Source organism: Carcharodon carcharias, chromosome 4 (genome assembly GCF_017639515.1).
Source record: "Carcharodon carcharias isolate sCarCar2 chromosome 4, sCarCar2.pri, whole genome shotgun sequence".
Classification (NCBI taxonomy): Eukaryota; Metazoa; Chordata; class Chondrichthyes; order Lamniformes; family Lamnidae; genus Carcharodon; species Carcharodon carcharias.
Window position 1 is genome coordinate 144,399,729 of NC_054470.1, and position 20,530 is coordinate 144,420,258.

The 20,530-nt window shown below is 51.4% G+C and overlaps 1 protein-coding gene across 11 annotated transcripts in view; it reads left to right on the forward strand.

Annotated features, from left to right (window-relative positions):
- tmem161b (transmembrane protein 161B) overlaps positions 1 to 20,530 on the forward strand; it is a 116,226-nt gene that overhangs the window by 51,158 nt on the left and 44,538 nt on the right. For 7 of the 11 annotated variants that reach the window (XM_041185896.1, XM_041185897.1, XM_041185900.1 and 4 more), the window contains one exon: positions 15,963 to 16,119. In XM_041185896.1, the coding sequence (XP_041041830.1) occupies positions 15,963 to 16,119 (157 nt within the window). The remainder of the gene's footprint in view (positions 1 to 15,962; positions 16,120 to 20,530) is intronic. The other 4 variants (XM_041185898.1, XM_041185904.1, XM_041185907.1 and 1 more) reach the window with 1 other exon arrangement.

The window sequence follows — 20,530 nt, forward strand, 5'->3', positions numbered from 1 at the left end:
CTCTCGCGGCCTCTCTCTCTCTCTCTCGCGGCCTCTCTCTCTCTCTCGTGGCCTCTCTCTCTCGTGGCCTCTCTCTCGCGGCCTCTCTCTCGCGGCCTCTCTCTCGCGGCCTCTCTCTCGCGGCCTCTCTCTCGCGGCCTCTCTCTCTCTCGCGGCCTCTCTCTCTCTCGCGGCCTCTCTCTCGCTGCCTATCTCGCGGCCTCTCTCGCTCTCTCTCTCTTGCGCTCTCTCTCGCTCTCTCTTGCGCTCTCTCTCGCTCTCTCTCTCTCTCGCTCTCTCTCTCTTGCGCTCTCTCTCTCGCGGCCTCTCTCTCTCTCACGGCCTCTCTCTCTCTTGCGGCCTCTCTCTCTCTCTCTCTCTCTCTCTCTCGCGGCCTCTCTCTCTCGCGGCCTCTCTCTCTCTCGCGGCCTCTCTCTCTCTCTTTCTCGCTGCCTCTCTCTCTCTCGCAGCATCTCTCTCTCTCTCTCGCGGCCTCTCTCTCTCTCTCTCTCGCGGCCTCTCTCTCTCTCTCTCTCTCTCTCTCTCACGGCCTCTCTCTCTCTCTCTCACGGCCTCTCTCTCTCTCTCTCGCGGCCTCTCTCTCGCGGCCTCTCTCTCGCGGCCTCTCTCTCGCGGCCTCTCTCTCGCGGCCTCTCTCTCGCGGCCTCTCTCTCGCGGCCTCTCTCTCGCGGCCTCTCTCTCGCGGCCTCTCTCTCGCGGCCTCTCGCAGCCTCTCTCTCTCTCTCTCGCGGCCTCTCTCTCGCGGCCTCTCTCTCTCTCTCTCGCAGCCTCTTTCTCTCTCTCTCAATCGCGGCCTCTTTCTCTCTCTCTCTCGCGGCCTCTCTCTCTCTCTCTCTCGCGGCCTCTCTCTCTCTCGCGGCCTCTCTCTCTCTCGCGGCCTCTCTCTCTCTCGCGGCCTCTCTCTCTCTCGCGGCCTCTCTCTCTCTCGCGGCCTCTCTCTCTCTCGCGGCCTCTCTCTCTCTCGCGGCCTCTCTCTCTCTCGCGGCCTCTCTCTCTCGCGGTCTCTCTCGCGGTCTCTCTCTCTCGCGGCCTCTCTCTCTCTCTCTCTCTCTCGCGGCCTCTCTCTCGCGGCCTCTCTCTCTCTCTCTCTCGCGGCCTCTCTCTCTCTCTCTCTCTCTCTCGCGGTATCTCTCTCTCTCGCGGCCTCTCTCTGTCTCTCTCGTGGCCTCTCTCTCGCGGCCTCTCTTTCTCTCTCTCTCTCTCTCGCGGCCTCTCTCTCTCTCGCGGCCTCTCTCTCTCTCGCGGCCTCTCTCTCGCGGCCTCTCTCTCTCGCGGCCTCTCTCTCTCTCTCTCGCGGCCTCTCTCTCGCGGCCTCTCTCTCTCTCTCTCGCGGCCTCTCTCTCTCTCTCTCTCGCGGCCTCTCTCTCTCGTGGCCTCTCTCTCTCTCTCTCGCGGCCTCTCTCTCTCGCGGCCTCTCTCTCTCTCTCGCGGCCTCTCCCTCTCTCGCTCTCTCTCTCGCGGCCTCTCCCTCTCTCTCTCTCTCGCGGCCTCTCTCTCGCGGCCTATCTCGCGGCCTCTCTCGCTCTCTCTCTCTTGCGCTCTCTCTCGCTCTCTCTCTCTTGCGCTCTCTCTCGCTCTCTCTCTCTCTCTCTCGCGGCCTCTCTCTTGCGGCCTCTCTCTCTCTCGCGGCCTCTCTCTCTCTCTCGCGGCCTCTCTCTCGCGGCCTCTCTCTCGCTCTCTCGCGGCCTCTCTCTCGCGGCCTCTCGCTCTCTCTCGGCCTTTCTCTCTCTCTCGCGGCCTCTCTCTCGCGGCCTCTCTCTCGCGGCCTCTCTCTCGCGGCAGCGCTCTCTCTCTCTCGCGGCCTCTCTCTCTCGCGGCCTCTCTCTCTCGCGGCCTCTCTCTCTCGCGGCCTCTCTCTCTCGCGGCCTCTCTCTCTCGCGGCCTCTCGCTCTCTCGTGGCCTCTCTCTCTCTCTCTCTCGCGGCCTCTCTCTCGCGGCCTCTCTCTCTCTCGCGGCCTCTCTCTCTCGCGACCTCTCTCTCTCTCGCGACCTCTCTCTCTCTCGCGGCCTCTCTCTCTCGCGACCTCTCTCTCTCTCGCGGCCTCTCTCTCTCTCTCTCGCATCCTCTCTCTCTCTCTCGCGGCCTCTCGCTCGCGGCCTCTCTCTCGCGGCCTCTCTCTCGCGGCCTCTCTCTCGCGGCCTCTCGCGGCCCCTCTCTCTCTCTCTCTCACGCGGCCTCTCTCTCTCTCTCTCGCATCCTCTCTCTCTCTCTCGCGGCCTCTCTCTCTCTCTCGCGGCCTCTCTCTCTCTCTCGCGGCCTCTCTCTCTCTCTCTCGCGGCCTCTCTCTCTCTCTCGCGGCCTCTCTCTCTCTCTCGCGGCCTCTCTCTCTCTCTCGCGGCCTCTCTCTCTCTCTCGCGGACTCTCTCTCTCTCGCGGACTCTCTCTCTCTCGCGGCCTCTCCCTCTCGCGGCCTCTCTCTCTCTCTCTCTCTCTCGCGGCCTCTCTCTCTCTCTCTCTCTCGCGGCCTCTCTCTCTCTCTCTCTCGCGGCCTCTCTCTCTCGAGGCCTCTCTCTCGCGGCCTCTCCCTCTCGCGGCCTCTCTCTCTCTCGCGGCCTCTCCCTCTCGCGGCCTCTCTCTCTCTCTCTCTCGCGGCCTCTCTCTCTCTCTCTCTCTCTCTCTCGCGGCCTCTCTCTCGCGGCCTCTCTCTCTCTCTCTCGCGGCCTCTCTCTCTCTCTCGCGGCCTCTCTCTCTCTCTCGCGGTCTCTCTCTCTCTCGCGGTCTCTCTCTCTCTCTCTCTCGCGGCCTCCCTCTCTCTCGCGGCCTCTCTCTCGCGGCCTCTCTCTTTCTCGCGGCCTCTCTCTCTCGCGCGGCCTCTCTCTCTCTCGCGGCCTCTCTCTCTCTCGCGGCCTCTCTCTCTCTCGCGGCCTCTCTCTCTCTCTCTCGCGGCCTCTCTCTCTCTCTCGCGGCCTCTCTCTCTCTCTCTCGTGGCCTCTCTCGCTCTCTGTCTCGGCCCCTCGCTCGGCCGCTCGCTCTCTCGCTCCCTCTCTCTGCCTCGGACCCTCGCTCGGCCGCTCGCCCGCTCTCTCTGTCTCGGCCCCTCGCTCGGCTGCTCGCTCGCTCGCTCCCTCTCTCTGCCTCGGACCCTCGCTCGGCCGCTCGCCCGCTCTCTCTGTCTCGGCCCCTCGCTCGCCCGCTCTCTCTGTCTCGGCCCCTCGCTCGCCCGCTCTCTCTGTCTCGGCCCCTCGCTCGCCCGCTCTCTCTGTCTCGGCCCCTCGCTCGCCCGCTCTCCCTGTCTCGGCCCCTCGCTCGCCCGCTCTCTCTGTCTCGGCCCCTCGCTCGCCCGCTCTCTCTGTCTCGGCCCCTCGCTGGCCCGCTCTCTCTGTCTCGGCCCCTCGCTGGCCCGCTCTCTCTGTCTCGGCCCCTCGCTCGCCCGCTCTCTCTGTCTCGGCCCCTCGCTCGCCCGCTCTCTCTGTCTCGGCCCCTCGCTCGCCCGCTCTCTCTGTCTCAGCCCCTCGCTCGCCCGCTCTCTCTGTCTCGGCCCCTCGCTCGCCCGCTCTCTCTGTCTCGGCCCCTCGCTCGCCCGCTCTCTCTGTCTCGGCCCCTCGCTCGCCCGCTCTCTCTGTCTCGGCCCCTCGCTCGCCCGCTCTCTCTGTCTCGGCCCCTCGCTCGCCCGCTCTCTCTGTCTCGGCCCCTCGCTCGCCCGCTCTCTCTGTCTCGGCCCCTCGCTCGCCCGCTCTCTCTGTCTCGGCCCCTCGCTCGCCCGCTCTCTCTGTCTCGGCCCCTCGCTCGCCCGCTCTCTCTGTCTCGGCCCCTCGCTCGCCCGCTCTCTCTGTCTCGGCCCCTCGCTCGCCCGCTCTCTCTGTCTCGGCCCCTCGCTCGCCCGCTCTCTCTGTCTCGGCCCCTCGCTCGCCCGCTCTCTCTGTCTCGGCCCCTCGCTCGCCCGCTCTCTCTGTCTCGGCCCCTCGCTCGCCCGCTCGCTCTGTCTCGGCCCCTCGCTCGCCCGCTCGCTCTGTCTCTCTCGGCCCCTCGCTCGCCCGCTCTGTCTCTATCGGCACCTCGCTCGCCCGCTCTGTCTCTATCGGCACCTCGCTCGCCCGCTCGCTCGCTATGTCTCTCTCGGCCCCTCGCTCGCCCGCTCGCTCGCTCTGTCACTCTCGGCCCCTCGCTCGCCCGCTCGTTCGCTCTGTCTCTTTCGGCCCGTCGCTCGCTCGCTCTGTCTCTCTCGGCCCCTCGCTCGCTCGCTCGCTCGCTCTGTCTCTCTGGGCCCCTCGCTCGCCCGCTCGCTCGCTCGCTCTGTCTCTCTCGGCCCCTCGCTCGCCCGCTCGCTCTGTCTCTCTCGGCCCCTCGCTCGCTCTGTCTCTCTCGGCCCCTCGCTCGCCCGCTCGCTCGCTCGCTCTGTCTCTCTGGGCCCCTCGCTCGCCCGCTCGCTCGCTCGCTCTGTCTCTCTCGGCCCCTCGCTCGCCCGCTCTCTCTGTCTCGGCCCCTCGCTCGCCCGCTCACTCTGTCTCTCTCGGCCCCTCGCTCGCTCGCTCTGTCTCTATCGGCACCTCGCTCGCCCGCTCGCTCGCTCTGTCTCTCTCGGCCCCTCGCTCGCCCGCTCGCTCGCTCTGTCACTCTCGGCCCCTCGCTCGCCCGCTCGTTCGCTCTGTCTCTTTCGGCCCGTCGCTCGCTCGCTCTGTCTCTCTCGGCCCCTCGCTCGCCCGCTCGCTCGCTCTGTCTCTCTCGGACCCTCGCTCGCCCGCTCGCTCGCTCTGTCTCTCTCGGCCCCTCGCTCGCTCGCTCTGTCTCTCTCGGCCCCTCGCTCGCGCGCTCGCTCGCTCTGTCTCTCTCGGCCCCTCGCTCACCCGCTCGCTCGCTCGCTCTGTCTCTCTCGGCCCCTCGCTCGCTCTGTCTCTCTCGGCCCCTCGCTCGCCCGCTCGCTCGCTCGCTCTGTCTCTCTCGGCCCCTCGCTCTGTCTCTCTCGGCCCCTCGCTCGCCCGCTCGCTCGCTCGCTCTGTCTCTCTGGGCCCCTCGCTCGCCCGCTCGCTCGCTCGCTCTGTCTCTCTCGGCCCCTCGCTCGCCCGCTCGCTCTGTCTCTCTCGGCCCCTCGCTCGCCCGCTCGCTCGCTCTGTCTCTCTCGGCCCCTCGCTCGCTCGCTCTGTCTCTCTCGGCCCCTCGCTCGCCCGCTCGCTCGCTCTGTCTCTCTCGGCCCCTCGCTCGCTCGCTCGCTCTGTCTCTCTCGGCCCATCGCTCGCCCGTTTGCTCGCTCGCTCTGTCTCTCTCGGCCCCTCGCTCGCCCGCTCGCTCGCTCTGTCTCTCTCGGCCCCTCGCTCGCCCGCTCGCTCACTCTGTCTCTCTCGGCCCCTCGCTCGCCCGCTCGCTCTGTCTCTCTTGGCCCCTCGCTCGCCCGCTCACTCGCTCGCTCTGTCTCTCTCGGCCCCTCGCTCGCCCGCTCGCTCGCTCTGTCTCACTCGGCCCCTCGCTCGCCCGCTCGCTCGCTCTGTCTCTCTCGGCCCCTCGCTCGCCCGCTCGCTCGCTCTGTCTCTCTCGGCCCCTCGCTCGCCCGCTCGCTCGCTCTGTCTCTCTCGGCCCCTCGCTCGCCCGCTCGCTCGCTCTGTCTCTCTCGGCCCCTCGCTCGCCCGCTCGCTCGCTCTGTCTCTCTCAGCCCCTCGCTCGCCCGCTCGCTCGCTCTGTCTCTCTCGGCCCCTCGCTCGCCCGCTCGCTCGCTCTGTCTCTCTCGGCCCCTCGCTCGCCCGCTTGCTCGCTCTGTCTCTCTCGGCCCCTCACTCTCTCGGACTCTATCTCTTGTGGGAATAGTGTATAGGCCCCCAACCGTAGCTACATTGTAGAAGAGATTATACATGAATCAATAGTGGGGACTTGTAACAAAAGTACTGCAGTCATCCTCGGTGATTTTAATCTTCATGCAGATTGGACGAATCAAGCTGGTAACTGTCATTGGATACATTCCATTTGAAAAGAAAGACTATGAGAAGGATGCACCATCTTTGACTAACTAAGGATGTTAAGGATAGTATCAAGTTGATAGAAAATATGTGCAATAGTGCAAAGATTAGTGGTAGGGCAGAATTGGTCAAATTCTATATACCAGCAAAGAATAACTTAAAAAAAATGGAGAAATTAATGAGAGGAAGCTAGGTAGAAATATAAAAACAGCCCTTAAGCTTTTCTACAAGTATATAAAAAGGAAAAGAATAACTAAAGTTAGCGTTGGTCTTTTAGAGGGTGAGATTGGGAAAATTATAATGGGAATCAAGGATATGGCGGAAGCTTTGAGCAGGTATTTTTTATATTAGTCTTTGCGGTAGAAGACACGAATAGCGTCCCAAGGATAGTAGAAAATTAAAAGGGAAAAGGAAGGTAGAAACTTAAAACAATTACGATCACTAAAGAAAAGGCACTAGGAAAAATATTTGGGCTAAAAGCTGACAAATTTCCTGTACCTGATGGCCTGCATCCTAGGGTCTTAAAAGAAGTGGCTCAAGAGATGGTGGATGCATTGGTTGTGATCTTGCAAAATTCTCTGGATTCTGGAATTGTCCCAGTGGATTAAAGCCTTACAAATGTAACGCCTCTATTCAGGAAAGGAGGGACAAAGAGAACAGGAGACTACAGGCCAGTTAGCCTAACATCTGTCATAGGGAAAATGCTAGTGTTTATTATTATGGATGTTTAGAAAATCATCATACAATCAGGCAGAGTCAGCAGGGTTTTGAGAAAAGATTGAGCAGGTTAGGCCTATACTCATTAGAGTTTAGAAGAATGAGAAGTGATCTTATTGAAACTTGACAGGGTAGATGCTGAGGGGATATTTCCTCTCATTGGGGAGTATAGAACTAGAGGGCCCAGTTTAAAAATAAAGAATCTCCCATTTAAGACTATGAGGAGGATTTTTTTCTCTGAACGTCGTTAGGCTTTGGAATTTTCTTCCCAGAGAGCAGTGGAGGCTGGGCCATTGAATATATTCAAAGACAGATTTTTGATCGACAAGGGAGTCAAGTTTTATTTTAATGTGGGTGCCAAGTGGTGCCATGGACGGGATGAGGACACGATCCACAGGGCAGATGAAGGTGTGTGACAGATTGAATGGTGATGTCCTTTGAACTGGCAGTGAGTGAGAGCCCTGTGGCTGTGTGGTGGATTTGTGAGTTGAGAGTGAAGAGAAGAGTGACTTACTGTGGCGGAATAGAGATCATTCATCCACTTGTGGCACTGGATGGCTGACCTTTTTTGTCAGATGCTGGCACTGACCACTGCTGCCACCGCCTCCCATGCTGGACTTGTCAACTTGGATGAGGTTCTTTGCCCTGAGCAGGGGTAAAGGACATCGCTTTGGGCCTCCACTGCATCCAGTAGGCACTTGAGGGAGGCATCACTAAATTTGGGATCAGCGATTTTCCTCTCTTTTCCTCTCTTTGGCAATCACCAGTTCCCAGTAGCTTCTTGTTGTTCGAAGGGTGCTAGCTCTGTGCAGAGGTGGCCTTTAAATATAGCACCCAGTTTACTGAAGGCCCAAGGTCACAGTGGGACAGGAGAATCAGAGGCAGCCTGCCAGCAAGCCAAGGTAAAACCCATGCCTCTCAATTTTTTAAACAAAGTGGTGTATGCTATGGTGGAAAAAGCTACACTGCCATCGGCGAGTCGCATGCCACTTTTCCCACCCAATATCGGACTTTGCTGATTTCTGGGATGCTTCCACCCGTAGAGTGCAAGGCTAAAGGCATAATGATAAATGTACTCAAAATACTAGGCCACATTTAGAGAATTGTGTCCAGTTTTCAGTATGTTATTCAAAGGGCATTAATGTTTTTGAACAATTACAGCATAACCTGAAAGTTTCTAGTGTAGATTTAGGGGAAGGTAACATGATGATAATGTTACTGGGCTAGTTATCCAAAGGCCTGGACTAAGGCTGCGGAGGCACAATTTGAAATCCCACTACCACAGCTAGGGGAATTTAAATTCACTTAATTAATAAAATGTGGAATAAAATAATGCTCTCATTAATAATGATCATGAAACAATTGGATTGTCAGAAAAACCCATCTGGTTCATTAATGTCCTTTTATGAGAAAAAATCTGTTCTCCTTACCTAGTCAGGCCAATATGTAACTCCATACTCATGACAACGTGATTGACTCTCATGGTCCTCTGAAATGGCCAGCAAGTCACTTTTGCATCAAATCATTACAGAAGAGTAAAAAGAATAAAACTGGTCAGACCACCTGGCATCGACCATGACGCCACAAACAACAAGGGCACACGCTGACCAGTTCACCCTTAGTCCTCGTCACTAACTTTCCCACAGACTTGTCGGGCAACAACTTGGCACAGCCATACTCACCAAATCTTACCTCATTTCCTCGACCACTGGCTCACATTTGCAGCCTTGTGCGCTATCTGGACCTTGACAAGGCTCCTTTGACATCTTCCAAACCTGTGATCTCTACCACCTAGCAGGACAACAACAGCAGACATATGGGAACACTAACCCCTGCAAGATCTCCTGCAAGTCACCACCATCCTGACTTGGAATATATTGCTGTTCCTTCACTCCCTAACACCACATGAACTAAGCGATTCAAGGAGGCAGTTCACCTCCATGTTCCCAAAGGCAGTTTGGTATGGGCAATAAATGCTGGTATTGCCAGACGCACTCAGATCCCAAAATCCAATAAAAAAAATTATCAGGAGGATGCTGGAGATGGGAAGGTATGGTTATGAAGAGAGACAGCTGATATTGACACTATTTCTCCTGGAGCATAGAAGGCCACGAGAAGATTGAAGAGGTTTCAAAATTGTAATGTTTTTATAGAGTGAATAGGGAAAGAGTATTTCTTTCTTTTGGGGTATTTGTAATGAGGACTCATCAATTTAAAATTATTACTGAGAGTAAAGAGAGGCTAGAAGAAATGTATGTGCACAGGCTTGTTGGAGCATGTAAAACTTTGCTACAGGGAGTGGTTGAAACAGGTCCCATTGCATCTTTTAATGGAAAGTTGGATAAATGTTTGTCAAGAAAATATAATTGTCATAATGTTATTGGAATTTATTGTAAGATTGGAATAGTGTGTGTCTGTGTGTGTGGGGGGCTTAATTGAATTAAAGAGAGCTGGTCTGAAGTTTTTGATGTATCGAGAAGAGAAGCTAGGTTTGAAATGTTAAATAGGTAAATATGGCTGAAGTTTTAGAATGTGAGGTGTAAAGGGAAAAATTACATTTTTAGATAAACCAGAGTAATTTGAATTTCAAAAGAGGTGGTGAAATGTTACATTTAATCAGAAGCCAAACAGTGTGTTTAATTTTCCCAAAGCTTACTGATAAAATTAGTACTATGAAAGATTTTTATTATTAGAAAAGTAGAGTTGAAAAGACATATTGGGACAATAGGATTTACATTAAAAAGGGAGAAACCTGTATAAGGGAGATGAGATTATGTGTAAGAGGAAGGAATTCTAAGATCTAACAGGTGTGAAAATCCTCCAGCCTCTAAGCCTCAAGTTGCTGCCTACACAAACAAAAGAGAAGAAACTCACTTTGAATTAGACTGTTCAGAGTATCTCATTACTTTGCCTGGGTCTTTTAAAATCTGTGTGTTTTACTGTTGTCTTAATGGAGGTGTAGCTCGGAGTTAGATTAACTAGGGGAGCTAGGAGTTACCCTAGTAGTCATTTGTAAACCTATGTTTGTGCTTAAAATCATTTTTTTATCAATAGAGGTTTAATTTAGTTTTGTAAGAAACCTATAAGACTCAGTGGTCTTATTACTACTGAATTCCAGGCACACATCTCAAAATAATACAAATTGTAGAATAATTGTGGCAGTTGTTTCAATTTCCTTCTGGGATTTGAATCACTCAGCATTTACCATCCGCTGTGCCATAACATACTTGAAGCAGAGGAAGCTAAAGGACTATACAGAGAATGTAATACAGTGGAATTAGTTCTGGATTGCTCTTGCAAAGAGCCAAATGTCATGATACAGCAGATGATAAACGCTGAGCTGTTCAAATCCCAGAGGGAAACTTGAAACAACTGTTGCAATTAATTTTCAATTTGTATATTTCAAGATTTGGGCTTTGAATTCAGTAATAAGACCACAGAGTCTTGAGGTTTTTATAAAACTAAATTAACCATTTATAAATTAACCATTTATTAATAAAAGATTGTAAGCACATACGTATGTCTACAAATTACTACTATTATAACTTTTAAATCCCCTAATTAATTTAACTCCCAGTTACAGTTTTGTTAAGGCAACATTAAGACACACACATTTTAAAAGACCCAGGCAAAGTAAACAGTACCCTGAACAAAAACAGAATTACCTGGAAAAACTCAGCAGGTCTGGCAGCATCGGCGGAGAAGAAAAGAGTTGACGTTTCGAGTCCTCATGACCCTTCGACAGAACTTGAGCTCGAGTCCAAGAAAGAGTTGAAATATAAGCTGGTTTAAGGTGTGTGTGTGGGGGGTGGAGAGAGAGAGAGAGAGAGAAGTGGAGGGGGTTGGTGTGGTTGTAGCGACAAACAAGCAGTGATAGAAGCAGATCATCAAAAGATGTCAACAACAGTAGAACAAAAAAACACATAGGTGTTAAAGTTAAAGTTGGTGATATTATCTAAACGAATGTGCTAATTAAGAATGGATGGTAGGGCACTCAAGGTATAGCTCTAGTGGGTTTTTTTTTATATAATGGAAATAGGTGGGAAAAGGAAAATCTTTATAATTTATTGGGAAAAAAAAAAAGAAGGGGGAAACAGAAAGGGGGTGGGGATGGGGGAGGGGACTCACGACCTAAAGTTGTTGAATTCAATATTCAGTCCGGAAGGCTGTAAAGTCCCTAGTCGGAAGATGAGGTGTTGTTCCTCCAGTTTGCGTTGGGCTTCACTGGAACAATGCAGCAAGCCAAGGACAGACATGTGGGCAAGAGAGCAGGGTGGAGTGTTAAAATGGCAAGCGACAGGGAGGTTTGGGTCATTCTTGCGGACAGACCGCAGGTGTTCTGCAAAGCGGTCGCCCAGTTTACGTTTGGTCTCTCCAATGTAGAGGAGACCACATTGGGAGCAACGAATGCAGTAGACTAAGTTGGGGGAAATGCAAGTGAAATGCTGCTTCACTTGAAAGGAGTGTTTGGGTCCTTGGACGGTGAGGAGAGAGGAAGTGAAGGGGCAGGTGTTGCATCTTTTGCGTGGGCAAGGGGTTGTGCCATAGGAGGGGGTTGAGGAGTAGGGGGTGATGGAGGAGTGGACCAGGGTGTCCCGGAGGGAGCGATCCCTACGGAATGCCGATAAGGGGGGTGAAGGGAAGATGTGTTTGGTAGTGGCATCATGCTGGAGTTGGCGGAAATGGCGGAGGATGATCCTTTGAATGCGGAGGCTGGTGGGGTGATAAGTGAGGACAAGGGGGACCCTATCATGTTTCTGGGAGGGAGGAGAAGGAGTGAGGGCGGATGCGCGGGAGATGGGCCGGACACGGTTGAGGGCCCTGTCAACGACCGTGGGTGGAAAACCTCGGTTAAGGAAGAAGGAGGACATGTCAGAGGAACTGTTTTTGAATGTAGCATCATCGGAACAGATGCGACGGAGGCGAAGGAACTGAGAGAATGGGATGGAGTCCTTACAGGAAGTGGGGTGTGAGGAGCTGTAGTCGAGATAGCTGTGGGTGTCGGTGGGTTTGTAATGGATATTGGTGGACAGTCTATCACCAGAGATTGAGACAGAGAGGTCAAGGAAGGGAAGGGAAGTGTCAGAGATGGACCACGTGAAAATGATGGAGGGGTGGAGATTGGAAGCAAAATTAATAAATTTTTCCAAGTCCTGACGAGAGCATGAAGCAGCACCAAAGTAATCATCGATGTACCGGAGAAAGAGTTGTGGAAGGGGGCCGGAGTAGGACTGCAACAAGGAATGTTCCACATACCCCATAAAGAGACAGGCATAGCTGGGGCCCATGCGGGTACCCATAGCCACACCTTTTATTTGGAGGAAGTGAGAGGAGTTGAAGGAGAAATTGTTCAGCGTGAGAACAAGTTCAGCCAGACGGAGGAGAGTAGTGGTGGATGGGGATTGTTCGGGCCTCTGTTCGAGGAAGAAGCTAAGGGCCCTCAGACCATCCTGGTGGGGGATGGAGGTGTAGAGGGATTGGACGTCCATGGTGAAGAGGAAGCGGTAGGGGCCAGGGAACTGGAAATTGTTGATGTGACGTAAGGTGTCAGAGGAATCACGGATGTAGGTGGGAAGGGACTGGACAAGGGGAGAGAGAAGGGAGTCAAGATAACGAGAAATGAGTTCTGTGGGGCAGGAGCAAGCTGAGACGATCGGTCTACCGGGGCAGTTCTGTTTGTGGATTTTGGGTAGGAGATAGAAGCGGGCCGTCCGAGGTTGGGCAACTATCAGGTTGGAAGCTGTGGGAGGGAGATCCCCAGAGGAGATGAGGTCAGTGACAGTCCTGGAAACAGTGGCTTGATGTTCAGTGGTGGGGTCATGGTCCAGGGAGAGGTAGGAGGAAGTGTCTGCGAGTTGACGCTCAGCCACCACGCGGAGGCTGAGCGTCAACTCGCAGACACTTCCTCCTACCTCTCCCTGGACCATGACCCCACCACTGAACATCAAGCCACTGTTTCCAGGACTGTCACTGACCTCATCTCCTCTGGGGATCTCCCTCCCACAGCTTCCAACCTGATAGTTGCCCAACCTCGGACGGCCCGCTTCTATCTCCTACCCAAAATCCACAAACAGAACTGCCCCGGTAGACCGATCGTCTCAGCTTGCTCCTGCCCCACAGAACTCATTTCTCGTTATCTTGACTCCCTTCTCTCTCCCCTTGTCCAGTCCCTTCCCACCTACATCCGTGATTCCTCTGACACCTTACGTCACATCAACAATTTCCAGTTCCCTGGCCCCTACCACTTCCTCTTCACCATGGACGTCCAATCCCTCTACACCTCCATCCCCCACCAGGATGGTCTGAGGGCCCTTAGCTTCTTCCTCGAACAGAGGCCCGAACAATCCCCATCCACCACTACTCTCCTCCGTCTGGCTGAACTTGTTCTCACGCTGAACAATTTCTCCTTCAACTCCTCTCACTTCCTCCAAATAAAAGGTGTGGCTATGGGTACCCGCATGGGCCCCAGCTATGCCTGTCTCTTTATGGGGTATGTGGAACATTCCTTGTTGCAGTCCTACTCCGGCCCCCTTCCACAACTCTTTCTCCGGTACATCGATGATTACTTTGGTGCTGCTTCATGTTCTCGTCAGGACTTGGAAAAATTTATTAATTTTGCTTCCAATCTCCACCCCTCCATCATTTTCACGTGGTCCATCTCTGACACTTCCCTTCCCTTCCTTGACCTCTCTGTCTCAATCTCTGGTGATAGACTGTCCACCAATATCCATTACAAACCCACCGACACCCACAGCTATCTCGACTACAGCTCCTCACACCCCACTTCCTGTAAGGACTCCATCCCATTCTCTCAGTTCCTTCGCCTCCGTCGCATCTGTTCCGATGATGCTACATTCAAAAACAGTTCCTCTGACATGTCCTCCTTCTTCCTTAACCGAGGTTTTCCACCCACGGTCGTTGACAGGGCCCTCAACCGTGTCCGGCCCATCTCCCGCGCATCCGCCCTCACTCCTTCTCCTCCCTCCCAGAAACATGATAGGGTCCCCCTTGTCCTCACTTATCACCCCACCAGCCTCCGCATTCAAAGGATCATCCTCCGCCATTTCCGCCAACTCCAGCATGATGCCACTACCAAACACATCTTCCCTTCACCCCCCTTATCGGCATTCCGTAGGGATCGCTCCCTCCGGGACACCCTGGTCCACTCCTCCATCACCCCCTACTCCTCAACCCCCTCCTATGGCACAACCCCTTGCCCACGCAAAAGATGCAACACCTGCCCCTTCACTTCCTCTCTCCTCACCGTCCAAGGACCCAAACACTCCTTTCAAGTGAAGCAGCATTTCACTTGCATTTCCCCCAACTTAGTCTACTGCATTCGTTGCTCCCAATGTGGTCTCCTCTACATTGGAGAGACCAAACGTAAACTGGGCGACCGCTTTGCAGAACACCTGCGGTCTGTCCGCAAGAATGACCCAAACCTCCCTGTCGCTTGCCATTTTAACACTCCACCCTGCTCTCTTGCCCACATGTCTGTCCTTGGCTTGCTGCATTGTTCCAGTGAAGCCCAACGCAAACTGGAGGAACAACACCTCATCTTCCGACTAGGCACTTTACAGCCTTCCGGACTGAATATTGAATTCAACAACTTTAGGTCGTGAGTCCCCTCCCCCATCCCCACCCCCTTTCTGTTTCCCCCTTCTTTTTTTTTCCCAATAAATTATAAAGATTTTCCTTTTCCCACCTATTTCCATTATATAAAAAAAAACCCACTAGAGCTATACCTTGAGTGCCCTACCATCCATTCTTAATTAGCACATTCGTTTAGATAATATCACCAACTTTAACTTTAACACCTATGTGTTCTATTGTACTATTGTTGTTGACATCTTTTGATGATCTGCTTCTATCACTGCTTGTTTGTCGCTACAACCACACCAACCCCCTCCACCTCTCTGTCTCTCTATCTCTCCGCCCCCCACACACACACCTTAAACCAGCTTATATTTCAGCTCTTTCCTGGACTCGAACTCAAGTTCTGTCGAAGGGTCATGAGGACTTGAAACGTCAACTCTTTTCTTCTCCGCCGATGCTGCCAGACCTGCTGAGTTTTTCCAGGTAATTCTGTTTTTGTTTTGGATTTCCAGCATCCGCAGTTTTTTTGTTTTTATTATTATTAGTACCCTGAACAGTTGGATTCAAAGTGAGTTCTCGTAACTTCAGTCCCTGGAGCAGTTTCATACATACAGGCTGCAGGCTTTTCAAACTTGTTGAATCTTAGAGTACCTCCCTTACAAACAATCTTTTCTCCATTATACATAATTTCACCTTTGAATGCAAATTCACATTGTTTCACTATGGGGAGAATTTTCTCCCCGTCGGGGGTGGGGTTGGATGGGAGCAGGCGTGGGCGGGCGTGCAACCGATCGCCGCCCGTGATCGGCTGCGCACCACCATTTTATGTGGGTGGGACAATTAATTTTAATAATGTTTGCCGGATAAAATTTTGAATTGTCACTAGATATTTTTTAAGGATGGTGGGAGAGGTGGATGTAATGCCACTGCCCTTTCCCTGCAGAAACATGAAAAAGCTAGGAGAAGTAATTTTTTTATAAATTGTTTAGAGTTGGTTTAAAAATCGAGATTAGATTAAATTAAATGTTAGCTGAAAAGGACCCTTGGGTGTGGAATGAAGCAGAAATAATGATAATTAAAAGCTTTTAATGAAACAAGAGCTACCTTGAGATTAAAATGAACTTGAAATAGGAGTGTTGATGGGAGCAGAAATCCGAGAGATAGGAAAGAGGAGAAACCAAATATTTGTTAGCGCTGTGAATACAGTGAACTTAGAATAATGATCAAAGCATTCAGCAAAGTAAACTCAATTTTGACAAAGCTTCTGTAAACGACTATATTGATGATGTACACTAAACCTTGGCATCAAAAATGTTTCTAAATGTTCCAGAGTTGCACTTGTGTTAGAAGGAGAAAGATCATCTTAAATATTTATTTGGGTATTGGCAGAGTATTTTCAATTGTGTGCCAAGTCATTTATAAAGTGCAATACTGTCTCACCAAATAAATATTTCTGTGATAACAGGCTTGTTTTGCTTAAAATTTGGAATAGGCATTAGAAAGTAAACTACAATTTTTCTTCTCTTCCCTTTCACTGTCTCCTGCTTCACAAATGAAGCATGTGATGAGCCTAGATCCATGTTATATTTGGTTACAGTACAGTATGCATTTATCCACAGCAACTTGAATTTAATGTAGAACCAGTTGGTTATGTTTAAAAAAAAAAGCTGGATGAGGTGTAAACCGCTGATGCTTATTTTCTCCTATTTCTGTGAAATAATTTAAAAATACTTGGTCGTTGAAACATTTATTTTCTTCCACAGTTCTCCATTATTTCCCTGAGTACCAATGGTTGGTGGATTTTGCTGCTTCAGCCACAATTGTTTATATCATTACAGAAGTCTACTACAGCCTGACAAACCCCCACAATGAGATGAATATTAGCTTAGTTTGGTGCCTGCTGGTCCTTGCCTTTGTCTTGTATCCTTTTAATAGCTAGAAAATGATTCCTGTATTGACTTTTCAATTTATTTTGCAATGTGCAAGGATTTAGCTGAATTTGTGAGCTGCATTGCACAGTTGAAAAAGAAAATAATGGTTTGTATTGGGCTTCATTTATTTAACAAATGCCTGCAGTAATTAAATGGAAACATTTCTACGATATTTTCAATAATTAAATTGGTTCCATTGCTATGTGACCAATTTTTGTTAACCTGAAGTCCAATTTCAAAACATGACATATTTATTTATACATTGTTGTGATCCCAGCTGATGTTACCACTGGATAAGCCTGATCCCAGGGTGGAACCCAGCTTGATAGATCCTAACATTTTATTTTTTTGTTTAGATACGTGGAGAGCAGCTACTGAACAAAGTAGCAGAAGTCAGTTAATGCACTTTTAACAAAAGAATAAAACATTTAACAAGAAAGATGAACTATATTACAATACTCCTTTACCCACAACTATACATTTACAGATATATGCAGATTTGTAAGGGTAACACAAGTTATAAAAACTATCTTATATTCTAATGTTCATAGTAAGCACACAGCCCATGTAAACCATGTGGTCATGGCATGTGGTCAGGCACACCACACTCTGAAACTAAGTGACAGATGCCACTCCAAACAGATGCTATGAATCTCTCAGCAGCTCCTCCAGACGCTTGTCACACCATGAGCCAACCAATCTCACTGAACTCCATCTTTCACATGAGAGTTTCCAATCTCCACTCTGTCTGAACTCACTTTGGAATTTTCTCCCAAACTGATGCTTTCTCTCAGATGCATTCTGCAAGGGTCCGCCTCCAGAGTTTCAAACTACTCTCCTTCTGATTTTCCTTTTCCCTTGGCTACTACATGCATTCAAGCTTTCTTCCATGCGCTCTCTCTTACTGACTCAGCCATCAACAGTCCATCACTGCTTCACATGCCCTTGGCAATGAGTTACAGACCTTCGGCTGTCTGTTTGGATGTTCTGGCCTCTCACTTTAAATCTGCTTCCTGCAGCTTATCTTCCTTTAAGCTTGGAGCCTTCCTCTGCTCCCCATTCTTGACTTCATTTAACAGGACCTTTTCCAGGTTCCTGTTTTTCCTTTGACTAGGAGGTGGTCATGGAACTTTCTCCTGTTCGACTCCCTTTGATTTTGGAGACTTTATTATTTAGTTTGAACCTGCTATCTGTCCCTTTTCATGTCCTGGCACTTTCTTCCAACTGAGCTCAAGCTGCTGCTTTTTCTCTCTATCTGTGTGTAGGTGTATCTCCCTCTCTGGACCCCTGTTGCTAGACAACAACACAGTTTTTTTTACTCTTGTGTTTGATTTAACTTCTCTTCAGGAGTTGTAAAACTTTCATTAGAAATGCAGGTATACAAACAGCTTAAGACCTGTGGTCTCCCTCAAAATCCTACGTTTCATCTTTTAAAGTGAAGCTAAAACACAACTTGACCTTTTAATGCACAAATACAGAAGTACAAATCAAACTTAAACTTTAAAGCTAAAACTCATTCCTAATACCCACAAGTACATATATAACTTACTTAAACTGTTTCTATTTCATAACAACATTTACATTATTATTGAGCATACATTATATATTCTTTTGTCTTGATGGGTGGTACAGTCTTATTAAAAAAGCATTATAATTGCTTGAGTTCTGCCCCACAACTTCTTCAGACTCACTTTACTACGCTTTTAGTGTTATCCCTCGAGAAAGAGATGAGGAAAATCATTATGGTGATGGTTATGATGTCCCCATGAGCAGCTAGGTAAAGTGCTCTAACATATATATGCCAATATGTGAGTGAATAGGATGACTCATAGAATGTTAGAGCAAATCCAGAAATTTTATTAAAAATCAACTTTTACGAAGGGCAGAATTTTCTGGGTGACGTGCGGGAGGGAGGGCCCTGCACATCAGCATATAAAATGACGCGGGCTGACGTCGGGTGAGCGCCCTAACGTCACCGCGCGCCATCGTGATATTTCGCTGGGCGCGCACGCGATGAAGTGCGATGCACATCTGCCATTAATTAAAGTTAAGGCCCTTAAGCCAATTTTCAGGCGCCCTGCGATCTTCGTGTCTGCGCACGTGCGCAACAAGCAGGCGGGTAAGCGACTTTTTAATAAAACTCATCCACGGGCGGGATAAAAGGGCTCAGTGGGGTAGTCAATCTGGTCTGTGAGTATTTATTGCAGAAAGTTTTTTAAACTTGCCTGTGTGATCTGTAGCAATTCAGAATGAATTCCAACAGATTTCTCTGCCCTTTGAACCTTCAGCTCAGCACTCTTCAGTCAGGAATCTTTATTGGGCCTGCAGATTTCCGGAGGCCTCCTTTTATCCTGGATATGGGTTCTGACATGTCCACTGGAGGCAGCTCCTCTGAGGGGGAAGGGAGGGCGAGAATAAGGAGGAGGCCAGAAGTGGACAATCTGCCTCCAGGGGAGCCACCTTTGGGGCCACAGGGCCAAGAGGTAGTCCAAGGTGGTAGGGGCTGCAGAAGACGCCACTATCCTGCTGCCAGGGTATACAGGCGGAAAAGCAGCTACCTCAGTATGACTGAGGTGCAGTGCCAATGGAGGCTCCGACTGTCAATGGAGACAGTCAACTACATCTGTCAGATGATTGGCCCTGAGATCTCTCTTAACTGTGTGGGCGGACACCCCATGCCAGCGGCTCTGAAGGTCATGGTTGCCCTGAACTTCTATGCCTCTAGCTCCTTCCAGGGCTCGGTGGGTGACCTTTGTGGTGTCTCCCAATCAGCTGTCCACACTTGTATCAAGCAGGTCATAGACGCTCTGTTCAGGCGGGCATTGACTTTCATCCACTTCCATTGCGACCAGACAAGTCAGGCACAGTGAGCCAGGGGATTCGCGGACATTGCTGGCTTCCCCCACGTCCAGGGTGCAATAGACTGCACACGTGGCCATCAAGGCACCAGCAGGTGAGCCCGGTGCCTTTGTCAACAGGAAGGGCTTCCACTCCATGAACGTGCAGATAGTGTGTGATCACGGGACACTGATTCTACAAGTCTGTGCAAGGTACCCAGGCAGCTCCCTCGACGTCTACATCCTTAGACACTCCCAGGTGCCGGGGCTCTTCAGCGCTCCAGCCCGGCTTGATGGATGGCTGCTGGGTGACAAAGGCTAACCCCTCAGAAGGTGGCTCATGACGCCTCTCCGTCATCCAAGAACAGAACCTGAGCAGCGCTACAATTCGAGCTATGCCTATTATACAAGGGCTGTGGTGGAGAGAGCCATCGGTCTTCTCAAGATGCACTACCAGTGCCTGGACCGCTCAGGGGGTGCACTCCAGTACCACCCAGATCGTGTCTTGGTGATAGTGGTAGCATGCTGCGCTCTGCACAATCTGGCGCTGGAAGGGGGGGACGGAGTGGATGATGAAGACATCGACGCAGTGGATGCGGCTGCACACGTTGAATCCGGCACTGAATCGGAGGATGAGGAAGCATAGGGCAATGATGAGGGCTGAACGCTGACCCGACATTACACCAAGGAGGCAGGGACATACAGGAGACTTTAATCCAGCGAACCTTCAGCTAGCTCCACGCAAATGGATCAGGAAGACCAGCTTTGCCTGGCATTTCCATAAGTGGCATTTAAGTGCTACATTTGCCACTTCATCAGCTACAACTAAGGGCTTTGGACATAAACCTCAATGTCCACTCAAACACTCATGACATGTCTGTAAAACATATAAATGCAGCACAAAGGAGCCACCCTCAGCCATGGTAACACATGTGGATTTAATTTCATCCATGATATGGTCCAACAAAATGAGAGCAAAACGTTTTTACAACAGCAAGAAATAATAATTCCCTAACCTAGGGCCAACACAAAGGCACCAGTGAGAAGCCTTATGTGTGCCTAAGTAAGGTGCCTTATGGGTGCTACGTCTTGGTGCTGCCCCATCGCTCAGAGTGGCTTCTGAGGCAGCCTGCTGACTCTACTGTCCTGGTGGCCTTGCTGACCTTGGCAGACATCCTCCGGTCCGTGGAGCTTGTGCTGGCTCCACCTGGGAGGGAGCGGCCAGCTGGCATCTCCCCAGTCGTTGCAGCCTCAATGCAACGATCACTGGCAGAGGGGCAGAGCAGCTGCTGCCCTCATCCAGAGCACCCGGGGAGGAGCCCGCAGAGATGACAGGCAGCTGCTGCGCCGACGTGAGGTTGCTTCAGACCTCCCTGCTCACCAATGGATGGGCACAGAGCAGGGAAACTTGGTGCGCAGATCATCTCCCACATTGCCAATGACCAGCTGTGGCCATTGGTGTTGTGAGTGCTTGCAGGTCTGAGCGTTTCCCCGGGAGAAGCTGCTTGTTATCCTGGAAGCCCCTCTCAGGAAGAGTCGCCACTCTCCATGGAGGAAGCATGA